The 20804-nt window shown below is 40.2% G+C and overlaps 1 protein-coding gene and 2 long non-coding RNA genes across 4 annotated transcripts; 1 reads left to right on the forward strand and 2 right to left on the reverse strand.

Annotated features, from left to right (window-relative positions):
- Positions 1-1726: 1726 nt before the first annotated feature.
- LOC138958585 (uncharacterized) lies at positions 1727-5670 on the forward strand. Of its 2 annotated transcripts, XR_011453447.1 has the most exons (3): positions 1727-1983; positions 2651-2843; positions 5246-5670. It is a non-coding gene; the product is annotated as an uncharacterized lncRNA (long non-coding RNA). The 2 variants fall into 2 exon arrangements; XR_011453446.1 differs by having other exon boundaries at positions 1727-2843.
- On the reverse strand, positions 5209-10733 carry LOC138958584 (uncharacterized). Its single transcript, XR_011453445.1, has 4 exons — positions 10350-10733; positions 9423-9499; positions 5724-5837; positions 5209-5324 (listed from the first exon to the last, which is right to left on the reverse strand). It is a non-coding gene; the product is annotated as an uncharacterized lncRNA (long non-coding RNA).
- A 908-nt stretch (positions 10734-11641) lies between these two features.
- LOC138952415 (protocadherin-11 X-linked-like) lies at positions 11642-20759 on the reverse strand. Its single transcript, XM_070324085.1, has 8 exons — positions 20755-20759; positions 20108-20351; positions 19010-19334; positions 18092-18522; positions 17502-17637; positions 16795-16937; positions 12110-12262; positions 11642-11704 (listed from the first exon to the last, which is right to left on the reverse strand). Exons 1-8 carry the CDS (start codon positions 20757-20759, stop codon positions 11642-11644), a joined length of 1500 nt encoding a protein of 499 aa, XP_070180186.1.
- Between the last annotated feature and the right edge of the window lie 45 nt (positions 20760-20804).

Here is a 20804-nt window from a genome sequence, read left to right on the forward strand (position 1 = left end):
GTGCTCGATGAGATATGTAAAGATGACATGTTTAAAGGTGGAGGGTGAGGGGTAGCTGACATGTTTAGTGCACCGATGCTTTCTGTTGTGCAGCCTTCGTTTTCCTAACTTCCGTTCGGGCTGCCTTCTGCGGGGACACGCTAACCAGCACACCGGCTAACCAGCGAACCGGCTAACCAGCTAACCAGCGAACCGGCTAACCCGTTAACCAGCGACTGGGTGCGGCGCCTGATGCCTCCACTGTTCCCTGCTTCGTCACTACGCTAAACCAGCACTTCATTCGACGGAGCAGTTGTGGAGGCTAAAAGACTAATTACAGGACGTCCACCCAGTGGCGAAAGAAAGCTAAGTGCACCATGTCTTACGCACCCCGTTGACCACCGTTGTCTTTATGTTATCTGTGATTATACTCGAGTAGGGACGACGTGGGGTGTGTGATACCTGCATGAACTAACACTTTTGGAGCAGAACAGTCATATTTTCTTATCTTTACACGGGATCAGCGTGTTACTATAATTTTCTATTCTAACTGGCATTTTGTCAGTGACCATTAGTTTTTTACGTCTTGTGAACGTAAAAAGAACATATTTTGAGTGAAGTCTCGAGGGAGGTGGCGAGTTTTTACATAAACAGGCGTCTGAAACTTATACTTTTGTTGTCTCTATTAAATTGTATGACTGCGAGAGTGGATCGTGGTGTGGTTAGTTGGTTAGAAGTAACTAACCGTTTCATAATCGCCTTATGTGATATATTGAAACGTGACAGTGACGAGCCTGGTTGGCGCGGCAGCGGTTTCGCTGTGCTTCATAGCACGCTTTACTGTACCTCTCTTCGTTTTAACTTTCTGAGCGTGTTTTTAATCCAAACATATCATATCTATATGTTTTTGGAATCGGGAACCGACAAGGAATAAGATGAAATAGTTTTCGAATCGATTTCGGAAATTTAATTTTGATCATATTTTTTATATTTTTAATTTTCAGAGCTTGTTTTTAATCGAAATATAACATATGTATATGTTTTTGGAATCAGAAAATGACGAAGAATAAGATAAAATTGTTTTTGGATCGTTTAATAAAAAGAAAATTTTAATTACAAGTTTCCGATTTTTAATGACCAAACTCACTCATTAGTTTTTAAGCCACCAAGCTGAAATGCAATACCAAACCCCGGCCTTCGTCGAAGATTGATTTGCCAAAATTTCAATCAATTTAATTGACAAATGAGGGTGTGACAGTGCCGCCTCAACTTTTACAAAAAGCCGGATATGACGTCATCAAAGGTATTTATCGAAAAAAAGAAAAAAAACCGTCCGGGGATATCATACCCAGGAACTCTCATGTCAAATTTCATAAAGATCGGTGCAGTAGTTTAGTCTGAATCGCTCTACACACACACACACAGACACACCCACACATACACCACGACCCTCGTCTCGATTCCCCCCTCTATGTTAAAACATTTAGTCAAAACTTGACTAAATGTAAAAAGTGGAAATACACTTTTATGCTAACAATGTTTTACCTGCACTCTCGTGACGTTTGTGCCAACGTTCAAGTTTTCGGTTACATTTGTTCTGTAGGCTCGCGCAGTAAAAACAGGTGAAACATCGTTCACGTTGATGATGCTCAAGTCAACAGAAGCGGTAGTGACAAAGTGGCCATTTCCACGTCCAGCAGCTACCACCTGACAGAAAATAAGCTTTTAGCAATATTTTTTTTTAAGGAGCTTAAAGGGATAGTCTCCGCCGGGAAAAGGCCTTCAGATCGCTTTCAAAGCATCACCGTAAGATTCTACGTTACAAATAATGCTACCATCCATGAGGAATAACTTAACTTTGCAAATTCAACAGTTTTGATAGCTAATTAATTGTCGTAACAGAATCCAAGGAAAGAGCACTCTTGTAATGGTTGGGTGATTTCCCTTGTCAAATGTGTCAACAATGGCGTCTCCCTGCGATCATTGTAGTCTGAAAGTGAAAAGGTAAGTGTTAACGTTGTCTGACAGGAAATAAAGCTTTCAATAGGACAAGTCAGTATCAGTGTACAAGTTGACCTATAAGCTTATGCATTTGTTTCAAATTCCATTCATGTCACTGATCGAACACAGGGAACAGTAAACGTGCGAGAGTTCGAAGCAAAGCGCATTCATGTTTCAGACAAATACTGAAATAGAGAGCTCTGAAAATTATGTCTTTTCTCATAATAGTAACCCAAAAGAGAAGAAATTATACTTATCCCTCTGAACAATGTCGAGGATATCAGTGTCTTGTGCATTTGTTGTGTGTGTGTGTGTGTGTGTGTGTGTGTGTGAGAGAGACTTGTATCACTGTGTGTGTGTGCATGAATGTGACTGTGTGTGTGTGTCACTTTGTGCATGAGTGTGATTATGTGTGTGTGTGTGTGTGTGTGTGTGTGTGTGTATTATGCTTGTGATATAATCACATATATATAAATTGTATTTTTGTATACACGTGAAAAAAAGAGTACAAACTACACTGTTGTGTGTGTGAACGTTGTGTGTCAGCTGTCAAAACTCAAGTGAGCTTTTCCTGATTATGATTGAAGTTTGCTACAAATAACTCATTAACTGTAAGGGAGATTGATTAATATATAGTGTATTCTTTTCAAGCATTTGTCTTTATTTTCAGGCTATGGAAGTTTTACATTCAAAACAACAAGCGGCCAGGCTGCTCATTCAACTTCAAGAGAAAAGTGCACATCGAGGCAGGAGGAATTAGCAGAGGTGTGAGCTAATGCAGAGGCAAGGACTGGTCCAAGTCTTTTCAAACTGAAATTGGTTTGCTGGGCAAGGGGAAGGCTGATCCGAATAACAATTTGAAGGTAAGTGAGGACTAGTTATACTTATAATATTAATAGATACTTTCTCTGTGTGCAGGAGTTAAAAGAAAAAGACTTATGATGTTAGAGCCAAGGGTAATTTTGTGAATTCCAATAGAGTGCTATCACATTCATCCAACTGAACAATGTCAAGAAAATCAGTGCGTGTTGTGTACTTGTTATGTGTGGATGTGTGTGTGTTTTAAGAATGTAATGTGTGCAGAAAATAAGTAAAATTGTGTGTAAGTGGGGGTGTAAATAGTGGTCTGGGTGGCCCAAAAAACTATTTGAAGGTGAATCAGGACTATAGTTATAAGTACTTTCTCTCACTGCTTCCCCCCCTCAAACCCCATGCCTCCCCCAAACTCAATCATTCGAGTAAGTACCTTTTCATTCTGCAAGATTTGTGAGGTCGAAGACTTTGTTACAGGGTATACTAAATAATGACTAACGGTGAGGTTTTTAGGTCTCAGTCACAAATTACATTACCAGTGCTTTTTTTTCATTCTAGGGAATGTGTGTATTTCCTGGTTTCCAAAAATATTGAAAAAGAATGAAAATTCAGCTTCAGCATCCTGATTTTGTCAAGATATTTTGTGCAGTTAAATTTCAGTACCCACAACCTTTTAGTGTCTCATAAAGGGAAATAAATGAACAGTCCTCACAATTAGGGTGCTGTACCGTGAACCCCCCCTTTTCAAAACCTTTACAATTCAAGATCTCCCCTATATTTAGACCTTGCTTTTAAGATTTTCTGGTCATAACCTATGCAAATTCACCTTCATTTTAAGACTTCCTATTTTTAAATACCTGATTTTATCAGATTTTGGGAGATCGTAAAAGGGGGTTCCACTGTAATATGAATTCTGTTTTAGCTACACCAGTCCTGTATGCTGTTTGTAAAGAAGGATATTTTACAGATTGAGGGGATCATTTCTGCCTCCATAATGATCGTTATGATCTGACACATTGGCTAACAGATTCCATGATCATGCTGTTATGTAGGAACTCATAATAATGATGTGTAGCAGGGGTCGACACTAACTTATTTGGCCTGGGGCCACACTGGCCCCAGAGATGGAAATTGCTGGGGCGGAAAACCAAAATCTGGGGCCCACTCTCAGTATTCACGTGCGGCAATGCATTGTCGGTTTTTCTTCATCGTACTGAAGCCAGGGAAATTCTTTCAACCATTTGACATTGAAATTACGACAGCGCTTCGCGCTTTTGGCTGCATCGGTCTCCTTTTTTCGTTTCTCTCCACCCTGTTCTTCATATTCATTTCCATGTCTTTTTACACCAGGGATGTGTCGCCACATTTTGCGTTTGGCATTTGAAGGCGATACTTATCTCTCACGCTAAAGAGCGCAATCTGGGAGTTATTTCCCTTGCGGCATTGTCCTTCGACGATTTCAATGGGTTTTTTTCTTGACTGCGGCATTGATCGTAACGCAAATTTCAGTGACGACTTTGACTGGCGATTTTTAGTGATTGGCTCTGGCATTAGAATTTTCGGTTTGTCATTGTTGGAATTTATCCTGGGGCGGAGTGGGCCCCAAGCTTCGGCAATGTTTGGGGCGGAACGCAAAACTCTGGGGCGTTCCGCCCCCCGCCCCCGCTAGTGTCGAACCCTGTGTAGGTTTTTGAATTGTGTCTGCTTTGCAGTTCAAATAGATATCTGCCTTCCTGTTCATTTTTTTTTTCAAATAAGACAATCCCTGAAGCACATTTTCCAACCACATGTCAAACAGCAGGTCTGCTTAGCTTGAAACATAAGTATTGAATAATTATATCAAATTGACCTTTTTGCGGTTGAGCACTTGACAGATGCTGCTACAATACCTCTTGTAGAGAAAATATTTAGAGATACAGTGGAGCCCTTTTAAGATATATATTTATATACAGCAAACTCAATCAAAGAAAAGCAGAATGTCTTAGAATAGAGGTTATAAACAGGAATCTGAGAAAGTAGTGTCTTTTAAGACAAATGTTGTGTTTTTTTAAAAGGGGGGGGGGGAGGGCAAAGTTAGGGTTTCACTGTACAATGCAATGGTAAACTGGGCATTCATTTCAAGTAGCCAAAGATGTGTAACTGACACTTTTGCTCGTCAGGAGCACTAGAACACGTCACATTTTCACACTTGTCAGTGTGAGAATGCTAAGTGTGTCAGAATGCTAAAAATCTGGAAAGCCAATGCCCACAGGTATATCCCATCCCCCCTCTCCCACCCACCACCACCTTTTACTCACACTTGCAATCCATTACGTACATGAATAGATTACAAACACTCTTCTGTAACTCTTTATTTTCACACTTTTTCTTGCATTTGGTTAATTTTTTCAACCCTTATCGAAGTTTGAATTAAGTGTCTTCACTGATTGGTCATTTTTTGTTTATGCTCCAGGACTTCAAGGCACTGGTGCTTGATGACAGCAGGCTCCTACTGGCCCACACACAAAGAAGAGATTGAAGATGCCCTGGTCCTGGAAGAAGAAGAGGGAAAGATCAATAAAGCCAAACGATACGCATCATTCAGTTATATTGAGGAAAGATATTGGCTATTCGGGTGAAGGTGTAAGAGTTGCCATGTGCAGTTGCTGTGTATGGGTCATAGGAATGACATTATACATCCAACTGGCCAGTAAACTGACTTTCTTCCTTGTTGCCTGCATTGGAGAACATTGTGGTGTTAAACAAAGTGCGTTTCTGTGTGGGTTGGTTTACACATGCTCTGTCACATTCCATATTAGACGGCCAGCTGAGACTACAAAATAGTGCATGTTTGTACATTAAAAAAACAATTAAAAGGAATTCTAACCAGAACCAATCGATACATAAATGTTATGTGTATTTTTGACAAAAATATGACATTTTATACACACCTTGCAGGGGCGGATCAGTTCATTTTATGGGTGTGAAGGCGCGAAGCGCCGAGCCGACGGTGCAAAGCGCCTAGCTTGCTAGGGGGGTCCGGGGGCATGCCCCCCCGGAAAATTCTGAAAAAAAGGATGCAAATGGTGCAATCTGGTGCATTCTGAGGATGATCATTACCAGTTTCAGGCAGCAGATTTTGTCACTGATTAATACCCCAAAAATTGAAACACAAAAAAAACACCAAAAAATATTTTTATTTTTTGGCTGGGGGGGAGGTTTCCAGAAACCCCAGAACCCCCCCCCCCCCCCCCCCCCCCCTCGTCCGCCCCTGCCTTGACAGTCCTTGTTCACCTTGAGGAACACTGACTGTCTCAATCAGTGTAAAATGTCATAATTTGATCAAAAATACAAATAATGTATATAGTTTTTTGCTTTTTATATTTAGTCAAGTTTTGTTTAATGTACTGTAATCTACCTTGTAAGCGCCGTTAGTACCTAGTAAACGCCCACCCCCAACATTTGGATCAGTGTTTGAACATATGTTGTGTGTGTGGTGTTTTTATATTTAGTCAAGTTTTGACTAAATATTTTAACGTAGAGGGGGGAATCGAGACGAGGGTCGTGGTGTATGTGTGTGTGTGTGTGTGTGTGTGTGTGTGTGTGTGTGTGTGTGTGTCTGTCTGTGTGTGTGTGTGTGTAGAGCGATTCAGACTAAACTACTGGACCGATCTTTATGAAATTTGACATGAGAGTTCCTGGGTATGAAATCCCCGAACGTTTTTTTCATTTTTTTGATAAATGTCTTTGATGACGTCATATCCGGCTTTTCGTGAAAGTTGAGGCGGCACTGTCACGCCCTAATTTTTCACCCAAATTGGTTGAAATTTTGGTCAAGTAATCTTCGACGAAGCCCGGGGTTCGGTATTGCATTTCAGCGTGGTGGCTTAAAAAATAATTAATGACTTTGGTCATTAAAAATCGGAAAATTTAAAAAAAAAATAAAAATTTATAAAACGATCCAAATTTACGTTTATCTTATTCTCCATCATTTGCTGATTCCAAAAACATATAAATATGTTATATTCGAATTAAAAACAAGCTCTGAAAATTAAATATATAAAAATTATTATCAAAATTAAATTGTCCAAATCAATTTAAAAACACTTTCATCTTATTCCTTGTCGGTTCCTGATTCCAAAAACATATAGATATGATATGTTTGGATTAAAAACACGCTCAGAAAGTTAAAACAAAGAGAGGTACAGAAAAGCGTGCTATCCTTCTTAGCGCAACTACTACCCCGCTCTTCTTGTCAATTTCACTGCCTTTGCCATGAGCGGTGGCCTGACGATGCTACGAGTAAAATGGCATTGCGTTCAGTTTCATTCTGTGAGTTCGACAGCTACTTGACTAAATATTGTATTTTCGCCTTACGCGACTTGTTTTATTATGTGCACAGTTCTGCACCTTGTAGAGACATTTTAATTCTAGAGAACGCTGACAGACAGCTATATATTTATTTATTTCATACTCTCGGCACTGGAGTATCTCTAGATAGCCCCTCAAAAATAAGACGAGGGAGGGTCTTCTGAAGTTGAAGAGGTCTGCTTTCAGTGATTTCCAGGGAGCATGTGAAACGACCAGTGTTTGATAACACCACTTCCCTCTGAAAGATTTTAGCTTTCTAAAATAAACTTACCCCTTTCTTCGTCACATCAATGTCTTGGATCAGTATCAAAGACTGACAGAATGACTATTCATTTCGTGTTTTTTAGGATGTGTGTACATTCACTCTCACTGAATGAATTTTTGTGTTTGGTTTTTAGTGTTTTTATATTTAGTCAAGTTTTGACTAAATATTTTAACATCGAGGGGGAATCGAAACGAGGGTATGGTGTATGTGTGTCTGTCTGTCTGTCTGTCTGTCTGTGCGTGTGTGTGTAGAGCGATTCAGACTAAACTACTGGACCGATCTTTATGAAATTTGACATGAGAGTTCCTGGGTATGAAATCCCCGAACGTTTTTTTCATTTTTTTGATAAATGTCTTTGATGACGTCATATCCGGCTTTTCGTGAAAGTTGAGGCGGCACTGTCACGCCCTCATTTTTCAACCAAATTGGTTCACATTTTGGTCAAGTAATCTTCGACGAAGCCCGGGGTTCGGTATTGCATTTCAGCTTGGTGGCTTAAAAATTAATTAATGACTTTGGTCATTAAAAATCTGAAAATTGTAAAAAAAAAAAACAATTTATAAAACGATCCAAATTTACGTTTATCTTATTCTCCATCATTTGCTGATTCCAAAAACATATAAATATGTTATATTCGGATTAAAAACAAGCTCTGAAAATTAAATATATAAAAATTATTATCAAAATTTTTTTTTCGAAATCAATTCAAAAACACTTTCATCTTATTCCTTGTCGGTTCCTGATTCCAAAAATATATAGATATGATATGTTTGGATTAAAAACACGCTCAGAAAGTTAAAACGAAGAGAGGTACAGAAAAGCGTGCTATCCTTCTTAGCGCAACGAATACCCCGCTCTTCTTGTCAATTCCACGGGCACTGCCTTTGCCACGGGCGGTGGAGTGACGATGCTACGAGTATACGGTCTTGCTGCGTTGCGTTGCGTTCAGTTTCATTCTGTGAGTTCGACAGCTACTTGACTAAATATTGTATTTTCGCCTTACGCGACTTGTTTCTTTCTGTTTAGACACTTGCATATCAAGCGAAAGATACATACAGGGTGACTATTTGTGCATGGAAACAGCTGACATGAGCAATAAAGTCTGGGGAAGGGTCGTGAAAGTGTATTGATTAATGCGTTAAATTCACAGGTCTAGTAAAACTTGTGCAAAACAAATATATACAGGTGTTGAAAAGTGCTCGAATTCCAAGAATAGTTTCATGTGTAGCACCTTTGAACTGTGCAGAGAATGTGTGCCTGTGGATTTGAGATCTACATGGAATAAAATAGACACTGTTCTTGACAATTGAGTATGTTTTTGTGTGCGCATGTTGTTTGGTTTATTGATAATAATTGACTTTTGGTCAAGATGTAACCATGAATTTCTGTAGCAAAGATGCAATGATAAAAATAGACAGAATATGATCAAATAATAAGACACTGGGCTGCAAATTGCTTTTAATTGTCATTGTATTTATCTGTAAACTGATCATGATTTCCATGGCATGATTAATGCAGTGGAACCTCCCTTCTATGACCCCCCAATTTAAAACTCCCTTCTTTTTAAGACCTTGTTTTCTCACATTTTCTGTTCATAACCTCTGTAAAATTACCCCCATTTTAAGACTCGTTCCTTTTTTAGACTCTATTTTCTCAGATTGTTTGAGGTCGTAAAAGGGGGGTGCCACTGTAGTAATAATGCATCTTCAGAAATTGAACACAGGTGCTGCAGTTTTTTTATAACCATGAAGAAGAAAAATACTGTTTCAAAACTTTGACAGTGTCTTATCCTCAAACGTACACCTTTTTAAAGAATCCATAACTTTTAATCACTCAACAAAATTGCCTGCAGCTCAAGTGAACCAGAAATGGGGAACAATTGGCCACACTCAAGGAATCGGTTCCTGGCAACTTTTCTGTCGGTCGCGCAGCCTGAGAGAAACATGACAGAGATAGTTACTCAAGATAAAAGATAAGCTTGACTTACATCAGAATTATGAACATTTAAACTCACCTTGAGCTTTGTCCAAAATATTTTAAACCATTATTGCCACACATTGCAAGAATGTTTGATGTCCGGGTGCTTTTCCCCTGAAAATTAAAAAAAATAGTTTTAGTAATTATAGCAACATATAAACCACTAAGTGTAAACCAAAGGCTGGCCAATTACATACAGTTCTACAGCAACATCAGTTCTGAACATGAAGCTTTCAACATGCACAGCGACACTTAAAAATGGCAGTTAAAAAAGAAAGGATGAATGAGATTCTGCCGCATTTAGTGTTTGCTTCAATGAACGCCGTCCGAGGAAGAATGTGATCTTCGTTAAAAAGTTACCCTTTCACAAAGCCTTACAATAAGCTTCAATCATAGTTTTTCCTGCAGAATCACAACATTAAAAACTTTAGGCACAGAAAAACTCATACCGCTGACAATATAAAATGTCAGTTATAAATAACATTTTCTGTTGCACTACATCCAAAGACTGTGCTGACTGACCTTACTATTTCCATCTCAAAACAATTTTTAGGGGGATTACCTACTCTGTCTGTCTGTCACAGTGTCAGGGCTCAGTCTCCTATACAGTGCACCACAGGAGCTTGTACCCAACTGCCAGTTGATCATTATTTACTCCTGCATGTACGCCCTTACTAGGCTAGCGAATACGTTTTGTAAGAAGACTGTAGGGATGAAGGAGTAAATAATGATCGACCGGCACTTTGATACAAGCTCCTGTGCAGTGCACAGACACACACACACACACCGTGGCGTGTCCGTGTTCAAACCAAAACTGGACTCAATCGACCCTGCACACTACACGTTCGTGCACTCGCTTGATGGATGCTTCATTCGCTCAACACACCAGCAGACACACAGACAAAAACGGCAGCAACATTTGTCTAGGTCTGTCCAAAGTCTACACAACACTTGCTTTACTTACAAATCCGGGCAGCAGGTGAGAGCTCTGCGTCGTGGGTAGTCAGTGCACACAACGGTAACACTCATGCAGTTGAATCCAACTTTCCCACTGCTTGCTGAATTGATAACTTTGCATTTTGTGCGTCGATCATGAATTTCTCGTAATTCTGTGTCGTTTCCCAGTCAGTCTGCTGGTTTCTGAACCACCTTGAGTCGATTTCTTACTGAAACGTGTGGGCTTGTTGTCACAAAGCGGCCATCCCATCCGCCATTGTTTTGAGTCGTCATGAAAACGGCACGCTCGCGACGAAAACCAGTCTATGACGGCCAATTTTAATCTTCAAATGGTGGAGAGCAGTCGCCAATTTAATCATGTTTAATTAATTATTTAGCATACTTGTGGTGCTTTATTGAGCAAACCGGGCCAGGTGCGTCTTGATTAAGGTACACTAAATTCCCCAAATTCTTCAAATCGGCCGAATTCGACAAAAAAACCTCCAAAATGGCGGCGTGGACACTATATGTTTAAGTATTTAGAAACAAGAAGGGCAAAGCCCATACGACTCACATGCTTGACCTTGACCTTTACATGACCTTGACTTTCAAAATACATGTGACCTTGACCCAAGGTCATCCAAGGTCATGCAACACAAAGCTGTTAATTCAAGACATAGGAAGTACAATGGTGCTTATTGGCTCTTTCTACCCTGAGAAATGGTCACTTTTAGTGGTTCACTACCTTATTTTGGTCACATTTCATTAGGGTCAAAGTGACCTTGACCTTGATCATATGTGACCAAATTTGTCTCATGATGAAAGCATAACATGTGCCCCACATAATTTTTAAGTTTGAAACAGTTATCTTCCATAGTTCAGGGTCAAGGTCACTTCAAAATATGTATACAATCTAACTTTGAAGAGCTCCTGTGACCTTGACCTTGAAGCAAGGTAAACCAAACTGGTATCAAAAGATGGGGCTTACTTTGCCCTATATATCATATATAAGCGAGGTATTGAATCTCAAAAACTTCAGAGAAAATGGGAAAAATGGGAAAAATAGCTGTTTTTTAGACAACATTTATGGCCCCTGCGACCTTGACCTTGAAGCAAGGTCAAGATGCTATGTATGTTTTTTGGGGCCTTGTCATCATACACCATCTTGCCAAATTTGGTACTGATAGACTGAATAGTGTCCAAGAAATATCCAACGTTAAAGTTTTCCGGACGGACGGCCGGACGGACGGACGGACGGGGGGGACGGACGGACGGACGACTCGGGTGAGTACATAGACTCACTTTTGCTTCGCATGTGAGTCAAAAAGCCGAGGAGGCAGACGATGTGACAAAGCGGCCGTTTTCACGTCCAATATCTACCACCTGACAGATAAATTTAATGAGCTCTTAGCAATATTTTCAAAAGGAGCTTTTCGCTTTTAAGTATTTTGAAAAAAGCCGAAGAGGCATACGATGTGTCGGTAGGGGTAACGTTATTGGACACAGTTTCTTGAATGCCATTACCTAACCAAAACACGTGGGGGGGGGGGTACAGAACAGCTCCAACACCTCCATAACCATGCCCGTCGTATATACATGAATAATATTCAAACAAAACTGAAAGATCCAAGGTAAATGCAAATTCTGTTCAAGTTTCCTTGCAAATACCGATTTGGATTACAATCATATTCTTTTTGAAAAAAAACTACCTTGACAATCATTATGGAAGTGCACAGTCATAGTTCAACGTAATAATTATAACGTTTTCACATTAACGCTCAATAATACCTCAAAGTTCATGCTTGTCATCTCCTCGTAGTCGAAGCAGGATACATTTGTAACTCTGATTAGAACCGTGGCCTCTGCCCTGGCGCTGGAAGGTAGCACCTCTAGACAATGGTTGTACTTTGACAAAGTCAGATTGAAGGCGCTGTTTTCATCCTGTGCAGAAGAGAAACAATTTTTCCAAAGAAATCTAACTTGAAGAACGAGACTCTTCAAATATCATGAAGAAAATGTAAAAGGTGCAAGAGCGAGAAACAGAAAGAGAGAGAGAGAGAGAGAGAGAGAGAGACAGAGAGAGAGAGAGAGAGAGACAGAGAGAGACAGAGAGAGACAGAGAGACAGACAGAGAGACAGACAGAGAGAGAGAGAGAGAGAGAGAGAGAGGGGGAGAGAGGAGAGAGAGAGAGAGAGAGAGAGAGAGAGAGGAGAGAGAGAGAGGGAGAGAGACAACAAATTGACAAATTGACAAATTCTTTATTTACGAGGGTAGTGGCATAAGCAAACAGGTGCTTTTTTACATCCAGCCCTCGCCCATGGGAGGGTTTAATCTAATGATAATACGTTTTAAAAATGTTGGAATATCAATTAAAGAAGTAATAAAAACAAACGATGAACAAGCAAACGATTAACAGACTAAAAAAAAATATATATATATATATATATATATATATATACATACAAGCGAACATGACATATTATTTTCAAAGGCATAATGAGAACTGTATCAGTCAAGCAAAAACGTGTGCAACTTCGAGGGAAGAAAAATTCCGTGAACTGAGGAATCAATGGAACAACTACGTTGCAAATAATAACAATGTAGCATCGTTACATAAGTCATGTTATGAAATTAATTAGGTACATGTATCTACTGAAACGTGTAAAAGGTAAAAATAAGGCATCAACAATATAAACATGTTCAGGCTAAGTGAGACCAAATGTGCCATGTATAAGGAATGAGAAATATCTGTCTTTAAAAGTCTTGGCATTGACGGAATGTCTGAGACCGCTTGGAAGTGAATTCCAAAGATTAGTCCCCGAAAAGAGTAGGCTGGACTTAAAAAGATCTATACGAGGCCGAGGAGCATACATTTTTGAAGGGTCTCTTAAATTGTGGGAAGTGAATTGAGAAGAAAGAGGTGCAGGCGCTCTTCCAATTATGAGTTTATGCATCAAAACGCCTTTATTGTACAGGAGTCTTGATTTAGGAGGAAGGATGTTTAGAAGTTTATAGTCTTCGTTGGAAACCGAGACTTGTAATAAAATAACTTTGATTGCTCTTTTATGTATACTAAATAAAGGTTTCAGGTTTCAGAGTTTTTGCACTCGCACAATCCCATAGTGATGACGCATAATCAATGATTGATTGAATGTGAGCGTTAAAGAAAAGTTGCCTGCCATGCCTGTTCAAGAAGTCTTTTATTCTGGACAACAAGTAAAGCCTCTTGGAAAGTACTTTACATACTCCTGTAACTCCACGATAAATTATTATCAAGAATAACACCTAGAACTTTATGTTTATTAACTTCTTCAACAATGTGATTATCAATCGTTAAAGGTGGAAGTTTAGATTTTAAGTTTTGGCGTTTTTGTCTGGTGGTAATAAGCATGCTTTTTGTTTTGTCTGGATTAAGAGCCATGTGGTTTAATTCGGTCCACGCTAAAAGCTCGTTTACACTTTCTTGAAGTTGTTTTGACAATACCTTCACATTTGAGTGGGAAGTGTGAATAGTGGTATCATCAGCGAAGAGTTCACAGTTACTGCTTATGTGTAGGGGAAGGTCATTAATGTAAATGGTGAAGAGAAGAGGGCCGAGTACAGATCCCTGAGGAATGCCGTAACCTATCGACTGCATGCTAGACATAGAGCCGTTGGCGCACACAGCTTGTACTCGATCAGAAAGAAAAGACTTGATTAACGATATTGTATTATTTCTAAGGCCGTACAGTGCGAGTTTCCTAAGAAGTAGGTCATGATGAATCACATCAAATGCTTTAGCAAAGTCAACGAAGAGAGCAGCACATAATTTATCTTCATTAATCTTGCTCAACCACTGATCAACTAGAGAAACAAGTGCTGTGTGGCATGAATGATGAGTTCTGAACCCCGACTGATTTGGGTGAAATAAAGCATTTTCGTTAAAATGTGACATAATAAACTTGTTAATATGTTGTTCGAACGGCTTTGATAAAACCGATAAAATAGATATTGGCCTGTAATTGGAGGGTTCTGTTTTAGCCCCTGACTTAAAAAGTGGAATAACTTTAGCCTGCTTTAACACAACTGGAAAATAACACTTGTCTATACAGAGATTATACAGGTAAGTTAAAGAATCAGCAAGTACAGGGGCTGCTAATTTAAGAATCTTCCCGTCCAGACCATCAATTCCACGGGTTCCTGTGAGGTGCATGAGTGCATTGCATACTTCTGTTACAGTAATAAATGGAATGTTTGATTGCGACATTATATTTTTAGATTCACAAAAATCTGTTAGAATCTTCAAATCATTTAAATGAGTTTTGTCTTCGGGAACGACTTTCTCAGCTATGTTAGAAAAATGTTTATTCAGTTCCTCGGAGGATATGTCCAAGGTTTAGGGTCACTTTTGATATGTTGACCCTCTTAATTCATCAACCACAAATGCGTGTGTAAAAATGAACACAGAAATCCAAAAAGTATACTTTGACTCGTTTTTGGTTGTTCTGAATCGTTCCATCGCGCGCGCAGTCTTGGCTCATGACCTTGTGCACATACGTGTGCTACGTCACGAGCCTTGAACAACAAACATGGCCGGCTCAAGCAGTGAGGAAGACAAGTGGAATACGGACCGGTTTTCAGCCAGCCTGAGGTTTTAGCGGTGCCCGTTTGAGCCTCTTCGTCGTCCAAATGCTGGCGAGGCCACAAGGAACTGCTTGAAACAGAGCCAGCATAAGCGGCAATACGAAATGGTGTGTGATTCTCTTTGTTGTGATGTTGATTGTTTATTTGTTAACTCATTTATTGCCTTCCACATTGACATAGAATTTTGTTTTGATGATGTAAGTTTCTGAAAATACTTTTTCTTTTTCCATCGCTTCATAGATGTAACTTTGTTTCTCTGATCTCTATACTCATTTTCCAGCCCTCTTTTTTTCAAAATATCGCGATAATCCGCTGCCTCTTGCAACTCTTGATCAAACCATTTTGGTTTCAATTGATGCTTAACCCTCTGGGTTTTCAATGGAGCGTGTTTGTTATAAACCTTTAAAAAAGCATCATGCCAATATCCAAAAGCTTCATCCGGATCAGTCAAATTATAAACATTTGCAAGTGGGGAGTGCAACAAATCCTCAAGAAAATCTTCCTTATTAAATTTTGAAAACGAACGATATGTTATTGTTTTATGACCAGCGTGAGGGACTTTTACACCTTTACGGGACCAGGTGAAACACACGGGGTAATGGTCACTGCAGCCGTGTATTGGAACACAAACTTCAGCTATATGGTGTAAGTGAGATACGTATATATGGTCAATAAGCGTTTTTGAGGTGTTTGTTACCCTTGTGGGGGTTTGCACAACCTGATTTAAATTATAAGATTCAAATATATCTAACCATACTTTATTTGGTTTAAGTAAATCAATGTTAAAATCACCAAGGATTACTGTTTCTTTTCCCTCGAGCAAAACTGCGTCTAACATGGAAGAGAGATTATCCCTCCAGTTCACTCGTTCAGATGGGTTCCTGTAGCAGAAACCAAGTTGTATCGCTGGGGCTCTTTTTAATTTTACTTCTATCCACACTGATTCAACAGAGTGTTGCTCTAGGTGGGTAAGGTGTGTAAAAGTTAAGGATTCACTTATATAGAGTAATAATCCAGTTTCTGTGTGTGTCTGTGCATCTCTGCGTAAAATGACATAACCCGGGATTGTGAGCTCAGAGTCTGCTACTTTACTCGACAGCCTAGACTCTGACAATCCAAAAATATGAAAAGGTTTACCAGAGTTATACAGGATTGACGAGATGTCTGCTAACTTATTAATGGCATGATTTATGTTTAGGTGTCCAATTCGCATGCCCTCTTTTGTGAGAGAAAGAGAGAGAGACAGATACAGACAGAAATAGAGAGAGAGAGAGAGAGAGGGACATCAACACAATGCACACTTTAGTAAGACTTGTTATGAATGATGTCATGCTTCACAAGGATCTCCAAGCAAACTGTAACAAATTCAATATCTTGGTTGTGCTCTCTGCAAGGAATCAGACTCTTTAGTTACAATAACACGTCGGAATGACTTAGTACTACTACCAATGAATCATACTCTTTATTAGATTAGCTTTTTCTCTGAAACGAAGATCATGGTCATTCAGTCAAGTCCATTTATTTTCTTTGAGACTCCCCAAAATAAAATGTTTGTTTCCGATGGCAGCGCCAACAAAATGTGGGTCGGTAGGTCGCTTTCACAGGTTCATTTGGCTTGTTGATTGCCGGAAATCGTGCGAGCTGTCTTCCCTTGATGTATATGTCGGAGAAGAATAATCTACCTTTCAGTGTAAAGTCGAACAAATTCGAGTTTTGTCATTTTTGATTATTAATCAACATACATTTTTGGACGGGTCAGAAAAGGTTCTGGGGTCAGGAGAAAAATTAGTCAGTCGGGGAATCGGAAACATTGATTTTTTTTCTTTACCTTATAGAAAATGACACTCACCTGGTCTGGGTCCGTGACAGTGACTTGGCCCAAGTTGATAGGAACACCCTCGGCTGCGTTCTCGTCCACAGTCGCAATTACACTGTCCACGCTGAACAGAGGTCGATTGTCGTCTTTGTCCTTGACGTTGATGGTCAACGTGCCTGTTTCAACACAATCGTTAAAAGATTCACGATGGCGAGGCAAAACAAGTTTGTTTCCGATGAGAAGGCAAAACAAATAGGGTCGGTATGTCGACTAATTCTGTTGTTGTTGTTGTTGTTGTTGTTGTTGTTGTTTGTTGTTGTTTATTTATTTTTATTATCATTGACAGGTATTTATGTATTATCATAATTAGGCACATGTGGATTTTCATTGGCCGAAAATCGTGAGAGCTGTGTCCCCTGGATGTCTGAGGAGAGTAACTTTCTTTGAAAAATCTGAAAAATCAAATGTTGTCATATTGTTGGAAGGGTCAAAACTATGTAGGGTTAGGAGAAAAAATAGGCTCGGTCGCAAAATCTTTCTTGGCCTAAACCTTTTTCTCTATTGAATGGGTGCAAATGCAGTATCAAACAACGTCCGAGCCACCAGTAGTTATCAGTAAAGGGCTCTGTCTTCATTTTTCTTGGTTCTGACCTCAGATATTTTTCGACACACTGTTTGTGAAAACGATTATCAGATTATCGGAATGTTGGATTTGGCAGAAAAAAAAACCCAATGCTCACCGGTTGCTGTCTGTCCAGGTGTAGCGGCTTTGACGTCTTCCACTTCCAGAGCAATGACAGCTGACTGCACTGTCTCCCTGTCCAACGTTCCATTGATGCTTACAGCCCCTGTTCCTCTGTCTATGCTGAACAGATTCTGTGGAAGCAAAGTCCATACACTTATGTTATTTAAGTATCTCACAAGTAAGAAATATAATATGTGTATCCAATTGAAGTTTAGCGAAATTGTATTTCAAAGGCACGACACATCTGATAGAAGATACTTGCATAGAAGAAATTAGTAGAAACAATTCAATTTGCTGACGAGAATTAGTTTGACTGAACGAAGCGTTTATGTCTACTATTTGGTCTACAGCAAAATGGACACCTATTCAATTCGTTGAAATGATATTACCCTTTGCCTACCGTTTTTTCCACACGCGCTACTGTTAACATCAGACATTGAGGGTTAGGAACTCTTGCTTCCACAAATACAGTAACTAAACAAAGTCTCTGCAGACAAATGCCCGCTTTATAACCAGGTAAGTAGTCATAGTGAAAAAAGAACAATCTAGCATTTTCGTTGTCATTTCTGGCTATACCTCACGCACCTGAATATTCAGCACGTCTCCTTGCAAAGGGTCCTGGGCAGAGCTATGAGTCCAGTTGATCACATACTGGAGTTGATGATCCACATCCGCATCCGTTGCGGTCATTGTGTACAAGACGCCATGTGTGTTTTCCTCCACATCTACAGTTATCGAGGACTGCGAGAACACAGGAGCTACATCATTGACGTCATCGATCATGACGCTCAAAGTGGCTGTTCCACTCTTCGGCGGCACGCCCCTGTCTATGGCAAGAACTACTAAGGAGTATGATGCGACTTTCTCCCTGTCAAGGCTGCGTATTACTGTCAGTTCTCCTGTTGAGCTGTCGACGGCAAACTGGTCGTTGGACCCGCTGCTGATGAGGTAGTAGACGTCGTTGTTTGGTGGGCCACCGTCACGATCGGTAGCATTGAAGGTGTAGACAGAAGTGCCTGACAAAGTGCGAAGGATTAGGTATAAAAGGCCGTCTTATTTTTGATAGTGTTTGCAGGTTTTGATCGCAACACACACACACACACACACACACACACACACACACACACACACATACACACACACACACACACACACACACACATATGCACACACACACACACACACATGCACACACACACACACATATATGCACACACACACACACACACACACTAACACGCACACACACACACACACACACACACATGCACTTACGCTCGCACGCAATCACTCTCTTCCGCTCTCTTCCTCTCTATATCTCTCTCACGTGCACTCTGACACACTTGCACACACATGTACCGTCTCCTCTCTAAGTGCCTCTCCCCCTCGACTACCCCTCCACCTCCCCACGACACGCACACAACACACACACACACACACACACACATTCGCACGAATATACACACAAACAAATCAAACCGTACGTCTGCAAAAATGACTCACCAGTACTAGAATTTTCGAACACATGCCGAGTGGCGGTATTAGTGCTGAAAAGTGGCGGGAAGTCATTAACATCCAGCACACTTATCCCGACACTAGAAGTGCTGGACCTCACAGGGTTCCCCCCATCCACTGCCTGTATCGTCAGTGTGATCGTGTGCGTAGAACTGAGTCGTGGAGACTCAAAGTCCACACGCGAAACGACTAAAATGACGCCTGTGTAGTTGTTCGGCATTGTGAAGTGAGAGCGAAAGGTGGGAGGGTTGCTGCCGATGATGCTGTAGCTTATATTGCTGTTCGGAGTACCAGGTCTGTCCCCATCCGTAGCCTGTGGCAATTATATTCATAATCAGTACCTGTACTTAAATTAAAGGCACATGCAGAGTCCTTTCGGTAAAGCCGATCACGCTTACCATCACAGATCTATCCAGGCCTGTACATGGAATAAAAGCATCCCTCCACTTTTACGCATACCAAAAATCAACAACCTGAGTGCAGTTTTTCCACATGAGTTGGAATGTGTGGATGCGTGATTGTCTTAAAGAATACTAACACGACAATCTGTTTAATGATTTCATCGAACAATAATTATTCTCAATTTGCACAGGAAGCAGCATTAAAGTTAATTTGGACTTTTGTTCAAATGGAGGAATGATCTGATTGCATATTAGAGCCTGGCCACATCTCAGTGAGATGATGAGCAAAACTGTTTACGGTGGAATGTCCGCATGCCTGGGGCTGTTAATTGGTCACATTCATTCTTTTTCCCGACGGAAGTCCAGAAACAAGCCAGAGGTAAAGATTGACCTTAGAATAAAACGAATGTTCAATGCCGACATTTTCCTGATTTACAAATAATTATATAGAAAATGTACTACACCTACTAGACTTTCTTTGTGACCAAAGCATTCATTCGTGTATGATTGCAAATGGTGAATCCTGTTATTGTCTGTAAAGCACGTACGTCCCTTTGCTCCTGGAGATTACACAGAATATCAAGTAGAGTTTAAAACAGAGAAGACCATCATAAAAAGACCATAAAATAGTGCAAAGTAACAACAAGAAAATATTCAGCAGAAGAGCTTGACAAGCGATACTTACATGCACAGCCAATGGGCTCTCAAAGAACAAGGCATCTTCTCTCAATCTAGCAGTGAAGCCCGCCCGATCAAACTCTGGAGCCAGGTCGTTGAGATCACTTAGTTTGACCACAAGAGGGGCACTGGTTCGCCGTCCTCCGCTGTCCGAAGCCAGCACGGTCATCTGGTAAGTGTTAGGCTGGGTATCGTAGTCAAGGCTACTGGTATTCTGAGTGACCTTGCCGGTCAACGAGTTGATGGCAAACCTTGATAAAAAGAAGTGAATCTGAGATTGTGAAACATGAACACATCTGTTCAATGTGGAGGTAAAGTTATTCAAAAATGAGAAAAAACACGGTTATGTAGTTGTAGGCTGTGTTGGAACATGGTGCAAAAGTGGTCAAACTAACATTTTGTACTGAATGCAACTATGGAGCTTCGAAATGGTGTCACCATCTCTAATTCCCGCGTCTATGCTGACACTATAGTATCTCACTGTAGTTCCTAGTCTATGCTAATGCAATCTTTGGTCCACTAGTCTTTACTTACACCATATATTATTCCCTTGTCTCTGCTAACACCTCTGTGGTACACTATTCTGTAGTTCCCTTATCTATGCTAAACCATCATCCTGCAGTTCACTTGTCCATGAGCGTTACACACATATACCTCATATATACCCACTCATGAACAAGACGCCTCCAAAGTGGAAACTTATT

This window comes from Littorina saxatilis, linkage group LG2 (genome assembly GCF_037325665.1).
Source record: "Littorina saxatilis isolate snail1 linkage group LG2, US_GU_Lsax_2.0, whole genome shotgun sequence".
In the NCBI taxonomy this organism is placed as follows: Eukaryota; Metazoa; Mollusca; class Gastropoda; order Littorinimorpha; family Littorinidae; genus Littorina; species Littorina saxatilis.